Source organism: Vigna unguiculata, chromosome 3 (genome assembly GCF_004118075.2).
Source record: "Vigna unguiculata cultivar IT97K-499-35 chromosome 3, ASM411807v1, whole genome shotgun sequence".
NCBI classification, from domain to species: Eukaryota; Viridiplantae; Streptophyta; class Magnoliopsida; order Fabales; family Fabaceae; genus Vigna; species Vigna unguiculata.
The window spans coordinates 2,324,227-2,348,064 of record NC_040281.1 but is presented as its reverse complement, the minus strand read 5'-3'; the positions used below and the strand labels follow the sequence as shown (position 1 = coordinate 2,348,064).

The 23,838-nt window shown below is 31.8% G+C and overlaps 3 protein-coding genes across 3 annotated transcripts; 1 reads left to right on the top strand and 2 right to left on the bottom strand.

Annotated features, from left to right (window-relative positions):
• Positions 1–163: 163 nt before the first annotated feature.
• On the bottom strand, positions 164–1,861 carry LOC114176200. Its single transcript, XM_028061156.1, has 3 exons — positions 1,580–1,861; positions 1,307–1,493; positions 164–777 (listed from the first exon to the last, which is right to left on the bottom strand). Exons 1-3 carry the CDS (start codon positions 1,673–1,675, stop codon positions 413–415), a joined length of 648 nt encoding a protein of 215 aa, XP_027916957.1. The 5' UTR covers positions 1,676–1,861; the 3' UTR covers positions 164–412.
• A 1,320-nt stretch (positions 1,862–3,181) lies between these two features.
• On the bottom strand, positions 3,182–12,736 carry LOC114179039 (isoamylase 1, chloroplastic). Its single transcript, XM_028065234.1, has 18 exons — positions 12,389–12,736; positions 11,868–12,050; positions 11,624–11,716; positions 11,392–11,544; positions 10,825–10,916; positions 10,546–10,687; positions 10,339–10,446; positions 9,433–9,518; positions 8,855–8,926; positions 8,643–8,769; positions 7,518–7,604; positions 6,619–6,711; positions 6,147–6,305; positions 5,549–5,632; positions 5,102–5,182; positions 4,941–5,023; positions 4,746–4,863; positions 3,182–3,699 (listed from the first exon to the last, which is right to left on the bottom strand). Exons 1-18 carry the CDS (start codon positions 12,734–12,736, stop codon positions 3,436–3,438), a joined length of 2,373 nt encoding a protein of 790 aa, XP_027921035.1. The 3' UTR covers positions 3,182–3,435.
• An 8,415-nt stretch (positions 12,737–21,151) lies between these two features.
• On the top strand, positions 21,152–22,142 carry LOC114178982. The gene has a single exon (XM_028065153.1). The coding sequence runs from the start codon at positions 21,155–21,157 to the stop codon at positions 21,818–21,820; it is 666 nt and encodes a 221-aa protein (XP_027920954.1). The 5' UTR covers positions 21,152–21,154; the 3' UTR covers positions 21,821–22,142.
• Positions 22,143–23,838: the final 1,696 nt, after the last annotated feature.

Sequence of the window (23,838 nt, the reverse complement as noted above, 5' to 3'; positions counted from 1 at the left end):
TACAGTTTACACACTTCAGTTCATCCCTTTGCAGATTTAAAATCTCAACGGGTATCATTATGTCTGGATATAATGACTTGTTGATTGGCAGTCGTCGTTATTTCATCATCGATCTCGTGGTTTACAGTTTACACACTTCAGTTCATCCCTTTGCAGCAGTGCGAATTAAAATGAAAATCAATACATAGATGGCGACAAAAAAATATATACACATTCATTTTCTTTTCTTAGTGACACTTGCATGGCCACTTGCACAAGAAGCGAGAGATTCCCATAGCGCAAAAGAAAACTATAACTAACGAAAACTGTAACTAAGGGGTTCAGTCTAGTCTACTAACCCTTATCCTAAATACGGGAAAAACTTGCTTAAACATAAAAGAAGATAGTAAGTGGTAGATGTAACAAACAAATCTCAGCGGGTCCAAGAGATGGGAGTTGAGGTGTTGTGAGGAAGCTGAGGCAACAAGCAGTGTTGCTGGAATCCCTCTGTTATTCCAGAGTGCGCTGTTGGGTAGTGAATGCTTGATGTGTAAGTTTTAGGGTCACTATCAGTGTCACCTTCTTGTTCAATATCCATCATCATAGAACCCCCACCTTCTTCCGTTTCATCAGCTTCCATCAACTCAATATTTGAGTCGTCGTCAATATCATGAACATCGGAGAACTGGTAAGAAGAAGAAGGTACCCAAGGCACGAGAGCCAATTCATCATTACTCTTCTCACGTGATTGTAACCCTGTCACAACACCATCACTCTGTTTGGACAAGAGAAATTGATCTGCAATAATAATAGCAATAATTTGATCATTTATCAATTAGAATTGATGCCATTTCAATGAAGAACACTAGTAAATAAGATGAAAAAAAAATTAAGTTTTAGGTTTGACATCCTCAATTTCCGGTCAACGTGAGTCTTAGTCTCCACATTTTCAAAACGATAAAATTTTAGATATTCATGTGCCTCCATCCTAAGAAATTGGGTCGCGATCGTTCATGCACTTAATTCTAGCTGAGGATGCAATTAGACCAAAATTTCATACAATTCCGATTAAAGGACAGCAGTATGAAAGAAAAATGAATTCAATAACTACCGGCTAGAAGGATTCACGTATTACTCATAATGAATGAACTTCGCCTCTTAATCTAGCATCCCAAGTATCATAAAGAGGACGAAAATCATCTATTATAATATTGCGAACACTAAACTCATTATTATCAAAATATAGGAGTTTAGAGGAGTTTTAATTGAGAATCGAAAAACCTAAAACACATTTTATCAAATTAAATCAACGGAAGAAAACACTTACTGTTTGTAATTTCATTGATAAGGTCAGAATCGACGGTGAATGAGAAAGAGGAAGGGGAATGAGCAAGAGGTTTGAAAAGCACGAGAGCTCTCTCATCGTTAGAAGACGGTGACGGACACGGTGAAGGTGACGGCGACGGCGACGGTATTGGTTCCTCTTCTTCCACAATTGGCGGCAACTCGGCATCCTGAGACGGTGCAAACGGAATCGATTAGTATAAAAACAATTAGGTTAGTTGTAAGTAGCGAAGAAATTAAGAGAGGAAGCACTCACGAGACGGCGAATCTTGGTGGCGGGAGAAGAGAGAGGGAAATCGTCGTTAACTTCATCGACGCATCCTTTCCTTTTCAACAATCTGTGTAGCTCCATGGAGATGTGAAACTAAGGAATCGAATCGAACCAACGAGTGGAATGAGCGACGAAGATGATCGCGTGAGGTGGTGGAGAATTTGGGTATGTTGAGTAGTTGTTGGCGAAGATTGGAGGGAGTAGTATTTATGGAGTGGGGTCTAGATTTTTCTGGAATTCTCCAGTGTTTACCATTACATTCCCAAACCCACTACTTCCTAACACACGTGTTACAATCCTTCTTAATTTTATATCCTTTTCTTTTCTCGTGTTAGATAAAAACGTTAAATAATAGTTAAATTGAAAATGATAATTTCAATTGAAATATTTATCTTTAATTTTTTTTACAATCTCTCCAAATTATTAAATATTTAAAGAATAAAAACAGATTTTAAACATATACCAATTATCTTGTTTCTTAAACAACTCATCACCATCTTAACTGTATAATTATTACTTTATTGATGAGTGAGAATCTTAAAAAAATAATGTGATAATTAAATGATTTTAGTACGTGAGAATTGTTTTTAAAAGATATTTCCACTAAAATTCTAGATATTTGATGAATAAAGTGTTTTATTTTAAGTCTTTCATTAAATTTTACAACTGAATCAGTTCCCAAGATGATTTATTCTTGCTGTCACGTTATATATCCCTAAATAATTTTTATATTTTACTTTGATCTCGATTGCCTATTTATAAAATATATCAGTGATTTCAAAGTAAAACGAATTAAACTAAAAGGAGTTTTTTTTTTAAAATAAAAATTGTATTTACTTATTTTTAAAAACAACACATTTTTTTAAGGTTCTTGAACAGAATATCATGTATATTTTTCTTATTGAATTTTCCATTGTACACACTTCATTGATATTAGATTAATAAGAGACGTTAACAAAAGGTTTACCTTGGTTGAGAAAAAAAAGGAAAAGATGATAACATTATTTTTGCTGAATATGGGTGGTGTCATTTTCGTATAGAACAACCTCATGATACGACACGACTTGTTAGTAAATGTGTTGTTCTAAAATTTTACTATAATTGATTAAAGTAATTATATAAATTATAAATTTAAGTGACGTCCACATTCATGATTTTGCAACTTTTAACAAATTTTGGTCAAGAAAAAAATATAGCAAAATATGCTTTGATAACACTTGTCAAACAAATTTAAATGGCCATTCTTTCTTTTCTTCATCAAAGCAGACACCAATTCCTTTTCTAGTACGCATTAGGTAATTCCATACTACTGATAATGGAGATCTTAGGCACATATATTGCGTGTATTCGTATTAGAGATTAAAAAGACAATTAACAATAAAAAAAGGGGTCAAGGACATACCTTTACGTTTTGGGCGCTTAGTAGCCAGAAGGCAGAGTGGCTATAGATGTCATAGAGGGCTATGTTCTTTAGAGTGAATTCAATATTCAAGAAAAATGGAAAGCTTAGAGGGTGAAGGTGCTCAGGTTCATACCTTCACAAGGTCAATTTTTGACCTTCAAGTGCTCCTTTCTCTGCTCCCTCACTGGATGAAAGGCGTTACAAAAACGTGGAGCAAACTCGCTCAAATATATTGCGCCAATACAACTTATCCACTTTTCCATCATCGTATAATTACATCACTAACTCCTTATTGTTTCCTTTCCTATGTAAACTAAAGAAAATTTTGGATACATTTTTTATTCCTTATTTACCGATCGAACGATTTCTTTTATGGTTAATACTAGAAAGAGAAACATTAAAAAAAACTGATAATAACAAGGAAACACGATTCTCGAAGCTACGCATTTTGATCTGGAGTGCGCAAGAGGATAACGGACGAATAACTAAGCATGGGATACATATTGGCGTCCAGAAAGTGAGCGTACTGTTGTATAGCAATTTCTCTTCCAGGAAGGTCAGGGGTGAGGAAATCATATGGCACAGGCTTGCTGGTATCTACAAGAGGTTCCCATCTGTACCCAGGACGCTCTGGTAATGTAATTGTGAAAGGTAAATGACTCGTATTGAAAGCAACGTAGATTTCTCCCTTCACCGAGTCTACCTGTATTCAAGTTCATGCCAAATAAGGGTGTTAGTTATTTATGGAGTATCCAATAATAGAACGTTTAGGATTTAACATTCTCGCTAAGATAATTACTAGTAAATGAAAAAACTGAGATTAAAAGTTCCACTGATGCTAATCTGAGCATGTCATTGACAGCTTTGAAAGAGCGGGTATTGGTTTAAGTCCTGGAGCAGCTCAGCCTATAGTTTATACCATGTGCCAATATATAATGTTCGATTATTTGGCCCTTCAAAATAAAATTTGGGGCTAAGAGTAAATTATTCTTCACGTGTTCAAATGGTAACCAGAGATGTAGCAAACAATCATAACAGGAGTTCGTACTCAACTTGCTACATTTGTTCTGCCAGCCAATCTTAATGTCTAGAGGAGACTGCTAACCTATGAAGCTCGAACACGCCAAATGTGTCCCGTGTCCGAAACTATATTCGATTTGAAAGATATTTTTTTATCTTTGATATGATTTTAACATGAATACAACACAAAATTAATAACCACAAATCTAATGATTTTGTAAAAAACTCATAAATTTGTAAACTTATTACATAAATTTCTATTATGATGATTAAAATAAGGAACAATTCTTATATGATCAATAATTTTCACTTTTTGGAAATTAGATAGTTTTTATGTTAATTGACAATATATTAGTTGACAGTTTAAAATTGATATTATATACACATCGTGTTCTGTATCTCATACTTTTTCAATTTAATCTTATCTTTGTGTCCGTGTATTCATATCCGAGCAACATAGCTGCTAACCATAGATTCTTTGTCCTTAAGATAGAAGCACCATGTTGATTATTCCTCAACCTAGCTAGGCAAGCACATACTGCCATTGCCAGATGCTGAGTTTCTCTGGTCGACTTCAACTCATAGACTCAAGGTTTAGTTATTGGAAATACGTCCAAATTCCACATTTTCAGGCCAGGTTAAAAGAAATAGATCCCAAGATTTGATTCTTGCAGTCTTTACCATTTACAATTCTTATGCACGGCAATATGGCCAACAAAATTATCTTACCATGGTAAAAGCCACAAAACGGCTAGTATCGGACCAGTCAGGCCTTCCAGGAAAACGACCATGCCACTGCAGCCTCTCTGATGTTGGGAAGTCATCTAAGCCCAGAGATTCACATTCCCTGCAGATTATAAGGTTGGAATATGATAAAAAAGCAAAAGTCTAACGAGAAAACAATTAAACTGAAGAAGTACTTACTGGCGGAACTTAGTCACAAGGCAACAAAATCTGAAGAAGTCTGACGAGGATTCTTCCTTTTTGTCCCATTGGAAGTAATTAAGCTGCAAAAAGGTTGAAATCAATAGAATTAAAAATGTGGTGGGGTATGCATCGAAAATTTAAGTGGACAAGAGGATCACATAATTGTCATGACAATAGGTATTATTGTTTCCCCCTTTTGTGTGTCCATATTCATCGCCCATATATATCATTGGAACTCCCTGATAAGATAAACTGAAAGTCAGTAAGCAGAATTTGTGCTGCTAACATTTATATAAATAAAGAATAATTTGATCAATGTAAAAAGCCAACAGCATTAAACTACAGTAATTTCACATTTTAACTGTTTCTCCATCTGTGCATTACAAAGTCATATTATACTTAAAATCCAACTAATGACCACATTCCCCAGTTATTGAAGTAGCAAACAATACTTTATTGTACACCTTAAACGAGTCTTTATATGTGCTTCCACACCATAGAGAGATGCATAAAGCAAAACTTATTATTAACTGACACGCAACACAAAGAAGTTCTTTCAGTCCAAACAAATTTGATAAGGAACTATTCTTTTAATTGGGTCTTACCTGGGAAACCATGAGAGAGAGAAAAAAATTCCGCATTTGTCGCTTCCTCAATTTCTTCACTAAGGGACTGACAAATTCCCCCTCCTACATTAGTTATAAAAATGGAATTAACATTTAATACAAAGGTATGTCATGTAACTTTATATAAATAATCTAATACTTTGAGCATAACCAAGAAAAATTAACATTCTAAATTATTACTTTGCCCCCACTAAAAGAAAAAATACGGATCCAAAGAACCAAGAAAAAATTTGGAGAAAGATTCTAAGCAATGTTCCGAATGACGGGAGCACACTGGACAAGTTTGTCTCCGTCGTGACTTACAACAAAAGAAAGATTATATTAGCCCCATGTATCCTCTTTATTCATTTTCTGTGAACAATTTTGACCAACATATTAAAATTTATCTACATAAATCTACTATGTTCATTTCCTAACTGCTGAAGTATTGAGCTTTAGATCTTGCCATGAATATTGAAATATTAATGGCATTCATGTTGCTTAAAAAATCTTGAGATGAAGTAACAGCATTCCATGGAAGGAGAAGTAAAAGAAAATCACTTTAAATGCGACTCTGAAGCAGGTTTCTAAGCATTACCTGTCCACAGTTCCAGCTATTATTATGATTTTCTCCATCATTATTGTCTTCCCCATTTGACAAATTATGCTTGCTGTTATAGGTCACCAAATCAGCTAGCGTGAACCCGTCGTGTGCACATATAAAGTTAATACTATTCCATGGTTTTCTTCCTCCTCCCTGGACCAAAGACACAAGTAATGTAATGTCCATTACAAGAAAGAAGAAAGTACAAGAAAAGAAGATGGCAAAAAAAAGAGCTAAAGATACAAATTTAGCTGAAATTAAAACTAATATATATCAAGCAAATCCGAACAGCCAAACAAGATGTTTACTGTACAAAGTGGGAAAATAAAACAAAAAAAAGACCCATTAAAGCAATAATCACTGTGACAATAAATCAATAATAATTATCACAATTGTAAGAGTATATGTGGGACTTTATATACAAAGTAAATTATTATTATATGATGATATGAGACGTCAAATAAACCTGATATAAATTAGGACTCCCACAAAGGCATTCAGCAAATGCTCCAGCAAAGCCATCTGTACCCTTGATAAACTGGCGCACCGTGTCTCTATACTGCAAAACAATAGATAGTTGATAACTCATACACCTCACCACAAGTACACTATATAATTTACAATTTGTGGATCATGCATTACTAAGAACATATGTGACCATATTGATTAAAGAGACATAGATGGAAAGCAAAGAACTAACAATGGGGAGGGGAAGGGGAGCGGCTGGCGGCAGAGGAGCTTGTAGATGGGTGAATGCATTTGGCTAAAGGTAAACAGTCCATATATTTTGGTTAAATTCTCAACATTTTAGCTTGTGTCGAGGAAATCAATGAAATTCTCATTAAATGCATGCATAGGTAATTCCATACTACTGATAATTATAAAATATTGCAGACTGGTCTGGAGAAGAAGAGAATTCATTGTAAATTAATCATAACAAATAATTGACCACTTTTGTGCCAAGTTCATAGTCCAACATTTTATTCAAGATTGAACATTTGGAAAAGCCATGACAGTTTTGTGTGGTTTACAGTAATCCACTATTGTATAGCATATCTGTCATAAATTAAAATTGCGGAGAAATACTGAAAACAGAATATAAATTACATACAAAGTTTAATTGCATTTCAGTTGACAAGTTCATATAACTTAAAACCAGGTTATTTTCAGTAAAAATGAAACCTCATGCAATTATTCTTGCAGTTTCATTTAAATAGGCTACAGGATGCATATGATATGATGCAATAGAACAGATGCAGTTATGACCTTTGTGTCTTTTGTTATCAAGTTCAAGATGTGCTACTACATGCTTTTGTTACAGCAAAATAACAGGGTTATGAATCCAACAGTTACTTTTGTACTAACCTTCCCGTTCCATTCTGACCAAATACCCCAGTGAGGGAAGGTGCCAACTTGGTAGAGGCCTCCAGCATCCCAAGCTTCAGCTATAAGCTATATACAAGAAGAAATTAAGAAACTTGGCATGTTAGCTAACTGCTTCCAAATGATTGAAAAACTAATCTATAAAACAGATAACAATGATTACAATGACCAACAAAATGCTGAAGCATGACCAAGTCCAACGAATCGTGCTACACACTCAATATAGATGAGGTGAGGCAACAAGACAGTAAATGGCACCTAGAAGGAAACACTACTTTAAAAGGCTGTCTTTAACCTGTAAATATTCTAATTCAAAAGTGACATAAGATAATAAGGATCAACAGTGAGCACCTATTGCAAAAAAATAACACTCAATCACCTAAATCTTTGTGACCAGTTTAGCCATCTCCTTTGAAATTACTCAATCAATATATTTGTCTATTTAAATCAGCGGACTTTCACTTGTGATACTAGTTCTAAAGGTTAAGTATATTAGAATACGTACTTAGTGTTGAAATTTTTCAAAAGGGATATATTGAGGGGGTTTGATACCAATGAACCACGAGCAAACCTATATAAGACATTATGACACCACTTTTAATTAAAAACCTTTTAAACAATAGGTTTGTTGAGGATGGTGGATTTGATTTCTTGGCGCCAACTACTTGTAGGATGCGCTGAGAGTTTTACAGACTATGCAACTTCGAAAGCATGTTCCACTAGAAGGTAGTCTAGGTGTAAGGAAAACTAGTTTAATCATTGTTTGGGGAAAAGGTTCTGGGCTTAAAGAAGCATTGAAGGAAGGTTGTTGGGTTTTTTTGGATGACCATCATCTTGCTCAACAATATCTAGAGAGGTTTATTTGTACAATCCCAGATAACTTACAGAAAATCCTAATTTCCAATCCAACAGGGCCCATACTATCATTTTGGTGAAATCTGTTTATTTCTTGGAAACTACGTTAAAAAGGATTCCTTCAATTCAGATTTTACTTTGATACACTTCAAAAGTTAATTTAGAAAGCACGGAATTGGGATACAGTGTATCTCCACAAATTGATGACAAACAAAGGTACACAATTGATTGTAAAGAATTAAGTTGGAAAACCTTCACTCCACGAAGTATAGGATCGTTACTGATCAAGTCAATTAATGGTGGACTGCCTAGAGGGGTTCCAGTTGTCAACAATTCACCTTCTATTGGAGCACCAAACACATTAGTTGCATCCCAGAGACTGGTAATAAGCAATGAGAGGTAATAAGAACAGTAAGATCTATCAGTCTACAGAAATCTTTTAGAAACAATGCACTATGTATTACCTACTACTCCTGGTCATAATAGAAGCAAGATCAAAGCGAAAACCATCCACGTGCATTTCTGTAACCCAATATCTGTTGCACAAGAGAAAATTAGTAAAATATTCTATTAGCAACTTGTAATAAGCCCAAGTAAATAACAACTGAAACAAATCTGACCAGACTGTAGTAGTAAACTGAAAGAGCATAGCATCATGCACTGTATAAGGGTAAAAGATATGGCATTAAGGTAAATTACATAGGAAGTGAAATGCTAGTTGTATGACAGCAGACTCGAAAATTAATCACTAATCTAGGATCTAAATTTTATATGTTCTCTGACGCTTTAAGGAATAGTCTCTCTCTCACACACACACCCCTCTACATCTGAAATTTATGATATAAAGCATGCATGTAATTGTACACCTATGCCAAGCATGTAAATGCCCACAAGCAAAAAAGTCAACAATCTTTTAAATATCTGATTATAAATATTTGTCTTCAAATCAAGAATTGGGACATATAATAATAACAGAAAGAGTTTTGACATGTTTATAAACAAAATCCACGAGAAATATATTTCATATTTATTGTAATCATACCTTAAGCAGTCCACTATAAATTGTCGTACAACTGGATGACTGCAATTGAATGTGTTTCCACATCCAGAATAGTTATAGAACTCCCCCTGAAAATTCATAAAAGTATATCTAGTAATCTAGTTTACATTATCCGTGATACATAATTAGAATTAGAAGAAACAAAAGCTCACAAGAATAAATTAAAATAATTTGAAATTATTCATAGAGCTACAAAAACCTAATCTGCAAAATTAATTACTATCCTTAAGAAGTAAAGACGCAGACCTTAAACAAAATTTGAATTTTATTTGTCAGTTAGTAATTAAAAAATTAGAAATAATTGTACCAAGAATCCCCTTCTTATAAATATACTACCTTGTAGTGTAATATTTGAGTTCTTCCTCTTCCAACAACAACAAAAGTCTTTTCCTACTGGATGGAGAATGTTTTGAGTTATTACAAAGCTTGAAAATTTCTAACTTATGGGCCATTTATAGTAAACACGAGAAGGAAAAAGGGGGAAGGAACAGTTAATTCAGGCCAAGAGAGTCAAGGAGTTAGGGCTGACAATCAAGGCCAGTGAGTATATGAGAGAGGACAGCAGCTGGAAGAAAAAGTAGTTTGTAGAGAGAGAGAGGAAAATAACAGAAAGGACAGGTGGCATGAGAGGTGTAGAACAGGAATTCTGCTAATAATTAAGGAGGACTAAAGGAGGCGGAATAGAATGGCACGGTAGAAAGAATTTGAGGATTTCAGATGATCCAGTAGTCTTTTGACTGACTAAGGGAATTTTCCCTGTAATTTGGCAATTATCTCATTTTCCACACTATATTTCTGTTTTGTTTATCCAAGGAGAGTTCTGTTAAAGAAATTCAGTCTTAACCCCAACTTACAAGCGGAAACAGGGAGCAAAACTATTGAACTCACCTTGGGTGCTACCATGTAATAGATACTGTTGTCCACACCTCTGAAAGAAATAATGGGACCATTCTCATTCCCTTCAGCTGTATGATTGAAAACAACATCCATGATAACCTGAAGCAGTAAAATAGCAATGAAAACATAATTTCATTTAAAAATAAAAAAGAAGCAGAAAACAGTGAATGAAATGGAATCATATATATTTTTGGTGACCTCTATTCCTCGTTTGTGTGCCTCTTTGATTAGTAATTTAATTTCATTAATCCCATCACGGCCACAATTTCTTATGCCAGCAGATGAGTATCTGATCATTGGAGAGAAGAAATTGACGGTTGAATAGCCCCAAAAATTGACCCTACAACAAAGGGATATAATTAAGATAAACTCTAAGAGAAGTCAAAAAACGAATTGTAATATAAGATGACTTCGATTCCAATATAACCTGAAGTCAATCATAATAGAAGTATTCCATGAACAAAATAACTCCCTTACCTGTAGTCCCCTTGTACAGAATTGTAACTGGAGTATTCCAGCTCATTGAATTCATGACATGGCATTAGTTCAAGACAATTGACTCCAAGTTCCTGCAAAACAAATAAAACCACATGAAAACAGTTTCATATGGATTAGAAAACATTTTATATATTCATATCTGCTTTTGTCCAGTAGCGCAATATAGAGGAAAAACACATAAAGTAAAACCCCAAGTTCATGAAAAAAAATATATATTGTAGATTCAACAGCATGGGAGAATAGTATGGCTGATGAACCTAGATGAAAGTATGACTCAACCCAAAGTATAACCCTGACCCTGAGTTCAATTCAAGTGCCTTTAAAATCATGCATTGTGTTATCTCGCTGAAAAAGTACCTCTATTTCCTAAATAAAGACACAATTCTTTCCTTATACTGTTGAGGAGTTCATTACCATTATTTCAGAAATGCACAATCTATTAGATTCAACAAAAACTTCATAAAAAAAAATACTGGACTACTTTTACATAATAAAACTTCACAAGGAACTCTCCAAATTATCCTAAAAAATTATCAGAAACTTCACCTTTAAGTGGTCAAGCTTCTCCACCACACCAAGATATGTACCAGGGAACTTGGTGTTGCTCGACTCATGCTTTGTGAACCCTCGCACATGCATCTCGTATACTACAAGATCCTTTTGTGGATACTTCAGAGGCAAATCTCCTTCCCAATCAAACTAAACAAGTTGCACAAGTGAAACATAATGTTTAAAAAGTTACAGTAAAAACTAAAAACCATTAAAACAAATAAAGCACCTCATCATGATCAGAAGGTACCATGCCAGCCATCTGGGGCCAGCAGTTACCATTAGGCCCTAAAGCCCCAAACTCCCCTCTGCTTATAACTGCCTAGACAAATGAGTAATATATATGATTAGGGTCCACTCCAATAACTAAAGAAAACACAAAAGATCATCAATAGATGGAGTTTTGTTGCGCCACTCTTCAATTTGTACAAAATAATCAAAAACAAGAAGAGGCAAACTGCACAGGTACTAACTTTTGCATAAGGGTCCAACAGTATACGAGAAGAGTCATAGTAATGCCCCTCCAGAGGAGAAAACTTGCCATCAAATTTGTATCCATAAAGCATGTCACTAAAATCTCCTTTCAGGAAAACATGCCAAACACCTCCAGTCTTATTTACCAACGGATCAAGAGGAATAGACTCCGTCACTCGATTCTGCAACAAATAAACCCAAATGGTCAACAACCACAAACTCCCACCGAATTAAGTTTTCAGAAGTTTTAATATGTATTTGGATGATCCTTCGGAAACTTGATTTGGAATATTTTTAATTATTGTTATAATGAATGAATGTTCTTATTCCCGAAGCAAGTTAAGAGTACTTTTGTTACTTAAATTGCTTCAGGTTGAGACCTAGAAACGTTTCGTGGACGTCAAACAAAACATGCAAACATTTTAAAGTGATTATAGAGCATCGAACGTGAATCCACATACACAATTGGATTATTAAACTCATTCTAGGGGATCGGGAGACGGAGAGAGGAGTGACTCACATTCTGAAAATCGGAGAGAGTAAACAAACAGAGAGTGGCGGAGAGTGCATTGAGAGAGTAAATGGCGAAATTGACTCCACCGTCTCTAACGGTGGCACCGAAGGGGGAAGGGTAGCCAGTGGAAACTTGAAAGAGACTCTCCAATTGCGGTTTTTCCACCACCGCGGTTTCGGTGTCGAAAGCGCCGCCATTCCGAGCGGCGCGAGTCTTCGCCACCGAGCGAATAACGGAATCGCTCTCATGCAATTGGGAGAACCTGTTGGCGAGAGAAACTCTAACCGTGACAGCGCATTGAGGGAGGATGGCGAGAGTGGGAACAGAGAGTGAGGGCAAAGAGAAGCACTTCATTGGAGTGAATCGTTGATCAAACAGGTGCGGTGCAGGAGTTTCAAAGATGTGGAACGTGATTATGAGTACTAGTGAGAGTGAGGGATACTATGGGCATTGTTGAATTGAAATATCAACATGCTTCTTCATCGTCATCATCATCATCATTTCTTGAATACAACACATTCTCTCTGAATGCATATTCGACACCTTTTCAATTCAGACAAAGGACGTGTTTGTTCGCGCTTTCTGGTGGGCGCCACCACCTTCTTTTCTTTGCCACCGTTTGTTTGTTACTCCTTCTGCACTCTGTTCCTGAAATTATGTTTGGATTTTTGTTGGACGTGGAGTAGTTCTTATAAAGTATTTTGTGAATGACTCCTTCTTCCTAAAAATAAAAGATAATTGTGAATTATAGATTCTGTGCTAAATATATTACGATAAATATATTACGTGGAGGATTTAGATTTGTTCACACACCATGAAAAAAGTTGGAACAAATCATGCATGTGAAAGGTAAAAAAATAAAAAATAAAAAAAGCCTTTGCGAAGTATAATTACTGGAGTAAGTTTTAAATGCATTTAAAAAAAACAGGTAAGCTTGGAGGGATACCGAAACTCAATCTTGGACCTGATTGCAAGGCCATCGAAGCCCACTATTTTCGTCCTTACTGGGCTATCAGAGGCCCGTTTCTAAAATTATTGGGTGGACAAAGAAAAGGTTTAGTTGTCTTCACATCTCCTGTCACTTTTTTAAAAAGAAAATGTTTTTACAAAACTATTCCTTTTTGAAACAACACCAAGAAAAAAACTGTGAAAACTAGTTTCCATGAAATATATTTACACCACCACTGTCATTGTCATTGCAGCTGCCACCGTCACCAATGTCGCTGCTGTCAGTAAAAGAAAAAGAGAAAAATACTAAAATAACTAATTTTGGAAAGTTTTTTTTTTTGGAAAATATTTTATGTATTTCCGAAAGTTCTTTTAAGACACATGTAGGAGTATTCTAAAAAATTCATTCCGGAAGATATTGAATGTATTCCAAAATGTTGTTTCCAAAAACACATGTTCTAGAATATATTTGATGCATTGCGGAAATTATATTTTGAAAATCTTGCTTTTTGAAAATTTTATTCTGAAAAGTTTTATACCAGAAATTCAGAGAATCCTATTTTGAAAAGTCTGTTCCGGAATTAATAATCCGGAAGACTTAGCCATTTATAAAATTGATGGGTGCAGGAACCTAACTTTTAAATGCATTTAATAAATAAAAAAAAAAAAAAACTGAGCTTAGAGGGATAGCGAAACTCAATCTCGGGCCTAAGATTACAAGGCAGTCCGAGCCCACTATTTTCGTCTTTTCGAGCCTATCATAGGCCCGTTACTAATGAATGGACAAAGAGAGGGTTAAGTTGTCTTCGTATCTACTATCACTTTATTTATTTTTTAAAAGAAATTGTCTTTCACAGAACTATTGTTTTTTGAAATATCACCATGAACAAAACTGTGAAAACTAGTTTCCATGAAATATATTTACACTATTAATGTATCCACTTTACATTACAAATTACAGTACAAAACTTGAAGTATCGTACTCTCAATTTATCCTCTCTTGTTTTTATTTCAAATTACAATACAAAGTTATTCTCAATCATTTCAACTATAATCACTTTATTATATATTTAATATTTTTATCCCTCATCTCTCTCAATTTATCCTCTTTTATTTTTATTTCAAAATTGAATTTCAATAGTCTTTCTTGAAATATTATTTTATTATTACTTACTTTCTGTAGACCCAACAAATAAAATAAAACTTTTTTTATTTTTACTATTTTTCCTTTTTCTTCTTTCTTCCAATTTTTTATTATTATTTCCTCTTCCCTTCCGTGGGATCATAACTAGTATCGTGATGCGGACCAAACTGTAAAAACTGCCAAGGTCACGTCCCGGCGTTCTAGGCTAAATTATCTGAGCAAGCATCACGCGCACAGAGGCGTCTGTTGGAAACAGCACACTCCTCCGACGCTCGTGCCCTGCACGTGCCGACAAAAGTGTGGGTCGACGGTTCTACTTGCTGACACTTTGATCTCACGAATCTGTACTTGGTGAGCGTGATTCCATTTTTTACCCGACACAAACCTCTGATTTCTGCAACCTCACTGCTCCTTCTGCACAAAACTACCACCGTTGCTTCTGCATGGCTTCACACTTTTTTATATATATATTAAAAAAATGATAACATTTCTAAATCATAGCTTTCTTATGTGTGCAAAACAAGTTTAATTCATAGCATGTGATAACAGAGTCATTGTCAATAATTAATAGTAACTTTAAACACAGAATCCTGTGCCACGTTGACATGATGTTCTCAAAATGTTGTAAAAAAGGAGGTGAGTTTGGCAAAATCTGTAGAGAAAAGAAATTTCTACACATTTAAAAAAAAATGTACTTGTGTATTGAATATGTACTTGAGTTGTACTTAATTTTGAATATTCATAAATCAAGTTATTGTTATCCGCATAAATTTAGTTCTATTTATACTTTGTCAAAACTTGGTAGATATAAATTCTTTGTTAATAAAAAGAACGTGGTCCTTGTAATCCTGAAGCATTGTTAAGTACGTTTTTACCTACTAGTTTTGTTTATTAATGACTAACAAATCTGGTTAGACAATTCTCATAAGTAATGGCTGAGTTGTTGAGTTTACCTAATGAAAATGTTTTCATATACGGATTGGACATGTAAGAAGATGTTAGGCATGTGATTTGAGAGATTATTCATCGTACCTAGAGAATAAATAAAGTTAACTTTTGAATTTGGAATTTGGAATTCGGGTGTAGGATTCTGATGTAGAGAAATTCATTATCCAGTCCTTAAGGTGATTTTTTTTTTATATGTATATATTTCTCCTACGACGTATCACATCCACTTTCATTATAGTTATGTGTTAATCATTTTGAACCATCGACTTTTATACCATTTATAACTCAAGTGATATATAAAGTTGATAAATATATATTGAGTCAAAATGAATGTAATTATAAAAATCAAGTAATCCAACCTAAAGAATATGTAGATATAAATTTTAAATAATAAAATAGGAAGTGATAGATGGGATTGGAAGAAATAAGAGAAGTTAAAGCCGTCAAAGTGGATTAGAATCCGTGGACCAACATCATTTTGGATTATATTGAGATTGTATTCAAGTTTATTTAAATTTTAATCTAAAATATAATTTCTGACTTAAGAAAAAAATTAAATTTTTTTAATTAATTGTATTCAAGTTTATTTAAATTTTAATCTAAAATATAATTTATGACTTAAAAAAATTAATAATTTTTTTAATTAAGTGTGCTAGTGAGCCAATTCATTTAACTCACCAACCCGTAATGAAATAAACCGAATTTAAATTTCTAACTCGTTAATAAATAAATCGAATTAAATTTGACCCATTAAATAATCAATTCGTAATAAATCGAGTTGAACCAGGACGACCAATCCATTTTAACAGCTATGGGAGAAGTGCGTTGAGCGGTTGAAAACGGTAGGTAAAGAATATTTTAATGGTTATGATTGGTAAGTGTTGAGAGAGTAAGAAGAGTGATTTGCGGCAAGGGATCCGTAAGCTGCGATGCGATAAAAAAAAAAAAAAAGAAAAGGAAAAAAGTAAGGTTTAAGGAAGAGAAAAGTGAATGTGGAGAGAAGAGCGGTTGAAGAAATCACGGGTGTAGTGTCCCAATCTTCATGTGAGTGGTTAGTAACTAATCTGCATCACACCCATGTGAAGTGACTCAGAAGACTTGACCGGTAAAACTATTTTTTTAACTTTTAAATTGTTTTCGTATATAAATAGTAACTGTTCTTCTTGGTTTGCGCACAAGCAATAAATAAATTTTATAGAAATTGATGTGATAAGAAAAAGAAAAGAGAATATAATAATGTGTTGTGAAAATGCATGAGATGTGATGGAAGAGGAGAGAGAGAGCATACGGAAAAGTACTACGGCGTTCTCCCACAAACTCCGCCCTCTGCTGCACTAACTTTTTTTGCTTTGTACGGTCACAACTTTCTACTTTGTTTTTCGTTTTTCATTTAACTATACTTAAACAATATATTTACTTATTATTATTTAGACATTTTTGTTTAACATTTATAATATTATTTATTCTCAATTTAAATATTCAAATTATTAAAAAGGTTTGACTTAGTATTACATAATTTATTCTTCTGAACTTTCATCGACAATATGTATGTTATTAGTATGTTTTGTTAATAAATAAAACCATAATTAGTGGTGCGTACTAATGCCAAACTTAAATAGTAAGATATTTACATTTGAAATAATAGATTATATTATTAATTGATTAGTTGATTTTATTTTGGATTGTACATATGTTTCTAATATAATGGTTGACTTACATGTTTATACATGAAATTATAAAATACTATTATTTTATTATTATTATTTCCGTTGAGCAAGTATAGATACAAATATAGATAATACTTAATTTTTTTTTATTGGAATGGAGATGAACACATACACATATTCCTCTCACATTCTTATATCTGCTATAACACTCGGTTTAAATTATATAAATTATACACTTTCTATATTTTTTATTTTAATTATTTAGTTTGTCAACAAATTTATTCATATTCATATGATAATTTCCTTTCTTACCATTATTTATGTGTAATTGTATTTAAATAATACAATAAATATTTTTTATGTTTCGTATTTAAATATTTTTACTACTTTTTTAATATTTTTATTTAACATGTATTTTTTACATAAAAATGTCTAATTCTTGATATAAGTGTTTAAACGTTTCATTATTATAAAAACTTTATCTTTATTTTCTTATGGAGAATGTTAACTAGGACCCTAAGGACACTAGTTAAGATATAATTAAGTATAATTAATGATGTTTCATTTTATCTGGACATAGAAAACTATAATAGTTAATTTTACTAATTAATTATATTATAAATTCATATAACATAATTTTCAAAAGACAAAAATACTCTTTTAAAATTTGTAAGTAACATCTCTCTTATACAATACTAGCGCCTGTGTGTACGCATTTTTTACATATGCATGATATTATATTAGCAGGTGATGATATTGTAATATTATTAAGTTAATATGTAAAATAAAATTATATTTATTAAAATAAAATGAAATATATCAAAAAAGATAAGAAAATAATTGTTGATAAATAAGAAAAAGAGAAGAAGAAAAAGAGATAGACGATTTAAAAAAAAATATATAAAAATAACGGTCAATTTTCAAAAATTTAATAAATAATTATATTATAAATGGTAAAATTGAAATTTTAAAATGTGTACACAAAAAAGATAATTCTCTTTATATTATATATATATATATATATATATATATATATATATATATATATATATATATATATATATATATATATATATATATACACACACTTCCTATATGTTCTTAATTTTAATTGTTTGGTTTATCATGAGCTTTATTTATATCTCCATGATAATTTTCCTTCTTACATAACGTTTGTACAAATGTGTTTAAATAATGTATGTCAATTAAATATTTGTTATGTCTCATATTTTAATATTTTTATTATTTTTTATATTTTATTCAATGTGTATTTTTTTCACATAAAAATATTTAACTCTCTATGTAAGTGTTCAATATCATAAACATTTCATTAATATAGAAACCTTATATTTTTTTCTTGTTATTACACTTCTTTTAATCTCTTAAGAACTTTGTCGATATTTCAAAAGTTTTGTTATATTTATTAGATATTTTTTATCTTATAATATTGTTGATCATTCATTTATTTTTCTTTATACGATTTTCTTCACTACTTTGTCATTTTTTCTAAAACATATTTAATATTTTTTAAAATAATTTTATTTGTTGTTTATCTATATTATGTAGAATACTTTTTTTGTATTTTTTTATATGATTATTTTTATTTTCTAAATCATTATCACAAGTGTAATTCTATCATTTTAATTGTATAAATAAAAATTTTTGTTATTGATTACTCCTTCTGTCTCACATTTTAAATTTAAGAAAAAAATGGAATGAACTAATTTCATCAGTATCTAATTAATAATTAATTATTTGTTTTAATCATTTTCTAAAATAATTATTATCTCCGTCTAAATTAAACTAATGTGTTTTTAAAACATAATGCATTTATTACTATTCTTAATTCGTATAAAAGAAAATTTTAATTGTAATTTTATATAAAAGCTAAAATTATAGTTTCGACTTTTGTTTTCCATAATTTCAGTACCTTATGTAATTATTTAAAAAAAAAAACAGGCTAATTGAGTGTATTTTTTTTAATAACTTTAAAATTAAAATTTACTGTCTAGTACCAACATTGTATGATGATGATATGATATCTCAATTTATAACATATATATGATATTAGGTATGAACCGATATTCAAAATCTATAGTCAATTTATCAAATCTTAAATTGATTGATTTTTAACACCTTTTATATTGTCGCTGCTAGGTCATTTTAAAGAAAAATTTGGAAAAAGTGAATATTAATTTGAGTATCAAGTAAATATAATGTAAAGAAATTTGGAAGTAAAATTTGTGTATGATAAAAAAATTTAAAGATTAAATTTATTAAATTATAATTTTATTCTCATAATTAAAATATTATTATTATTATTATTGTTATTGTTATTGTTGTTGTTTTAATTTTAAAAAAATGATGGACGGTGTTGAACTGTTTTTTCCACTTCATTATTTCATTCATACAATGATGAAAATTTTCCAATCTCCTTCAAATTCATCATGGCAAATTACCACTAATTTTTAGAAATAAATTAATTTTGTTGATCTCTGTTCTCCTCTCTAACCCTTTTAAACAGAAAATATCCAGAATCAATAAAAAAATTAGAGATAGTTCAATGTTTTTTTATAAATTCTTAACTTTAGCAAGAATAAAAAACTAAAAAATAACATATATGATAAATTTGTGTTGTGGTGCAAATGTTTTCTCCCAAAATAACTGTTTAACCCTAAAGTGGTTTTATTCAATCACTTTCATTAAAGAAAGGTACCCATAATGAAATTTTGATGATTTTATTCAACCAATAAGTCACTTAAAGAAAATATTTATCATGAAATTGAAGATGGAATAGAACTATATAAGGGAATGTTGTTAGTGATCATATAAAACTACAAATAAAGCTACAAACAAGAGTTTGAATTCAACACGTACTTAGTAGACAATAAGATTCAATGAAAACGAATGTTATGTTTGTGGTACTTTTAAACCCGAAATATCGAGTTATTAAGTGTAATTTAGTATATTTTTAGTTATTTTTATTCATATGTATTATTTTACTTTTATATGGTATTGAATTAAAATACCTGTTAATTTAATCTTCAACTTATTGTATAACATATATATTTTTGATTGAGATAATTTGTAAGTAAAAGAATTGGTTTTAAGTTTATTTGTAGAAATTGTGCTTTTGATGTAGGCCATGGAAGACTGTTTGTAAAGAAAGTTTTAAGAGAGAAAAATGCACGTGAAATAAAGAGAAAGTAAGGGATTTGGGAGTCTATTGAATAAATTATTATTTTAATTTTATATCAAATATCTAATTGTTTAAAATAATATTTTTTATTTGATTTTTAATTCTAAATATTTTTTATGATTAATAAATAATAATTTTAAGATTTTTTATTTTTAAATATATTTTAAATAAAAACTGTTTATATTTAAAAATATATATTTCAAAACAATTTTGACATTATATTGACAAATAATTTATCAATCTTTATTAACTCAACCAAACCAAAACAGTTACATACATTAATAAAAGTTCAATATTTTTTTATAAATCAAATAACCTCATTTTCATATCCCATTTTCTCTAAATTGATGGTAAACTAAATAATGTATACGCGGAGTTGAATATTTTAAATATAGAAATCTTTAAAAAATTACAAATAATTTAAAAACTAAAAGTAAAAGGTTATATAAAAAAACAAAAACCCAAAAACGGCAAAGTGTACCAAATAAAATTATAATTAAACCAGAATTAAATTACATTTACCACGGAATAGGAAGGAAGTGGAAGATAGCTTATTTTAAACTCGATAACTTATATGCAAATTATTAATTATTTTGTTACAATGTAATTAATAATTTATTAAAGTGGCTTTTGAATCAATAAAAGCACAAGAAAATAAAATATCAGGAGTTAATTTTTTTGAGTGCATTGGTGATACATAATGTTATATCACAATACTCAATTTGAATCTCGCTAAATAACGGAAAAAAGTCACTGACATGTGGCGATAATTAATTAATAAGTTTTTTTAATTTAATGAATAATTAATTTTGTGATTGAAATAAATAAATAAAAATTAGTCCTATGAATGTGTGAATTATTATGTTATGGGGAAGATAAAGGCACTTAAGAGAAGTAAATGGGTATTGGGTTGGGTTAGGAAAAACACAATCATTCTCTTAAGCAGAGAATCGGTTCACACTCATTACTCTCACACTATTTTATCCCTCTCACTCGCTTCAAAACTCTTTACAACTCAAAAACCAAAACCTTCTCAAATCTTCTTCTTCTTCATCTTCTTCTTCATTCACCCTTCTCCAATGGCGGGTGTTATGAATAAGAAGGTCGACAAGATTCGGCAAATCGTGCGTCTCAAACACCTCATGTCGCGGTGGAAGCAAATGAGCCTCCGCCGCCGCTCCGAGGACCCTTCCTCCACGCGCCGCCCTCCCTCCGGGTTCACCTTCGTCTACGTCGGCCCCGAACGCACGCGCTTCGCTATCCCCGCGCGTTTCCTCAACCTCCCCGTCTTCGAGGGCCTCCTCAAACAAACCGAGGAACAGTTCGGACTCCGAGGTAACGGCGGTTTGGTCCTCCCTTGCCAAGTCCCCTTTTTCTCTAACGTCGTTAAATTTCTCCACAAGGACGAACACAAGTACGGAAAACTCTCTCTTCAAGACTTCCTCAACTTGGTCTCCGATGCTGACGTTTCCGATTCCTGTAAGGAAAACGTCGTCGTTTTCACCCCTCTGCTGCAGAAAGCAGAGGTTTGACGTCCCCTTTTTCCTTTTCTTTTTCTCATTGTTAGAATCTGAATTTGTAAATGAACAACTACCCAGGAATCTTTTTTCTTTTCCTTTTTTTTTTGTAATGGGTTTTTGGTTCTTCTCATCCTTGGATCCACTCCTCAAATTTTCAAGGGAGGGTTTCAACGAGATGTCTTAGAACTTTTCCTTAGGCTCTGTTTTTTTTTTTTTCTCTTCTTCTTTCTTTTTGCTAGATTGGGTTATCTTTCAATGTTTGTTTCACCGGATGGATGCCCAATTTTATGATCAAATTTTAGTGATCAATGAAGAATTTCATGGTTAGTGGTAACTCTGGATCTGTGTTTTCTTTTAGAATATCTAGCAATTTTTTTTGGCTTGGTCTTATCTTCCTGAATGCACCAAATGGGTATATATGTATAGGCTAAACATATAGTAGTTTATTCCGTATACGTCTCAGGATTCTCAATTTGATTGGTTATAAATGCAACCGGTTTGGTCTCTTTCGCGTTAACTCTTTTGCACGTTTCATAGTTGATTCTTCTTGTTCGTGTACTTCACTTTTACTCTGATTCATACACATGTAAAACAAAATCAATCTCTGATTGAACAAACCAGTAACGATAGTCGAATGTGTTTGCATAATTACAAATGGTTTCGCTTCAATTTTGAAACTTGTATAGTGTAACTACAGTAAATAATTTAGATTAAAAAACTACTACAAACCCATCAAGTAAGCTGTTTTCCAACAGTGTTATCTGGTTCGATTAAGATTTTTTTTCTGATATGTTGTGAAGAAACAGACATGTGATCTGCAAAAGAAAATTAGAAAACTAAATTTTTTACTGGCACGCGAGTGTTTTGCTCTCTGAGTAAGATTTGCTGCATCAGCATACAAAGAATTTGTGGTGGAGAAAGTGTAGAACTTTTTGCAATCAGAACAGTGATGGAGTTAGCAAAATAAACACGCATCTTCAGGGGCAAGCGTGCATTTTACAGAGCCCTATTTCAGAGGGCAAAAGTAACATCAAAATAAAAAATGAGGTGTATAGAAGAAAAGTCTTATCTGATCTAAATGATATTATGGGCAGCTATAGGCACTTTCGTGTTTTTTATTACCACTCAAAAAACAGATTTGTTGTCATTCTCTATAGTCTAAACATGCGCAAAGAGATTCTGTGATTTTATTTTTTTTTTCTGGTTGAATTTTAGCAAAGGAATCTGATCTTTCTGTTATGTTTTCCTAATTTTAGAATTATATTCTGTTGATGAGGCCTATTTAACCTTACTACCCCTGGAGCTTAGATTCCGCAGATATCAACAAAACACCGCTACTTTTTTTCTCCCTTTTCTTTTTGTTTCTTATTGGAGAAAATATTGGGCATGTGTCAGTCGTTGGCGTGAGAGATTCCGATTATCTTTCTAGATTTAATAAAAGTGTTTTCTTCTGTTTTAGCTTAAATTGTTCAGATGCCAACCAAGTTTTTCCACATGACTTCAGGTAAAGCTGATGCATTTCATCAGATTCTCTCATTCTTTTGTTATGTGCTTGATTTATGATGTTAGTCTTTGCAAAATACATGGATTTTGTTTTGCTTCTCGTTTGCTACCATAGATTTTTATATTTCATCGGTGTCGTCTAATTGTTGCATATATATATATATATATATATATATATAATATCCTCTCTCGTGATTAATGATTATTAGAGACAAGTTGGAATCCACACTAATTTTCAGAAATTTGTTTTATTTAAGAAATGAATTTTATAAATTTAATTTAATTCTATAAAATTGTATTGGTAAATGAAGTTTTGTATTATTTATATAATATCATTCGATTTTATTTATAATCGATATGGAAGTTTTATAGAATATTTAAAAAGTTTCCATCAATGTTAAGATATTTAGTGTGGAACTAAATATTAAAAAAATATTCAATAATTATTTAATAATAAGTGATATAATATACATAACATATAACAAATTTTATTATATTAATAACTTTAGTATCACCTTAAAAAAGTA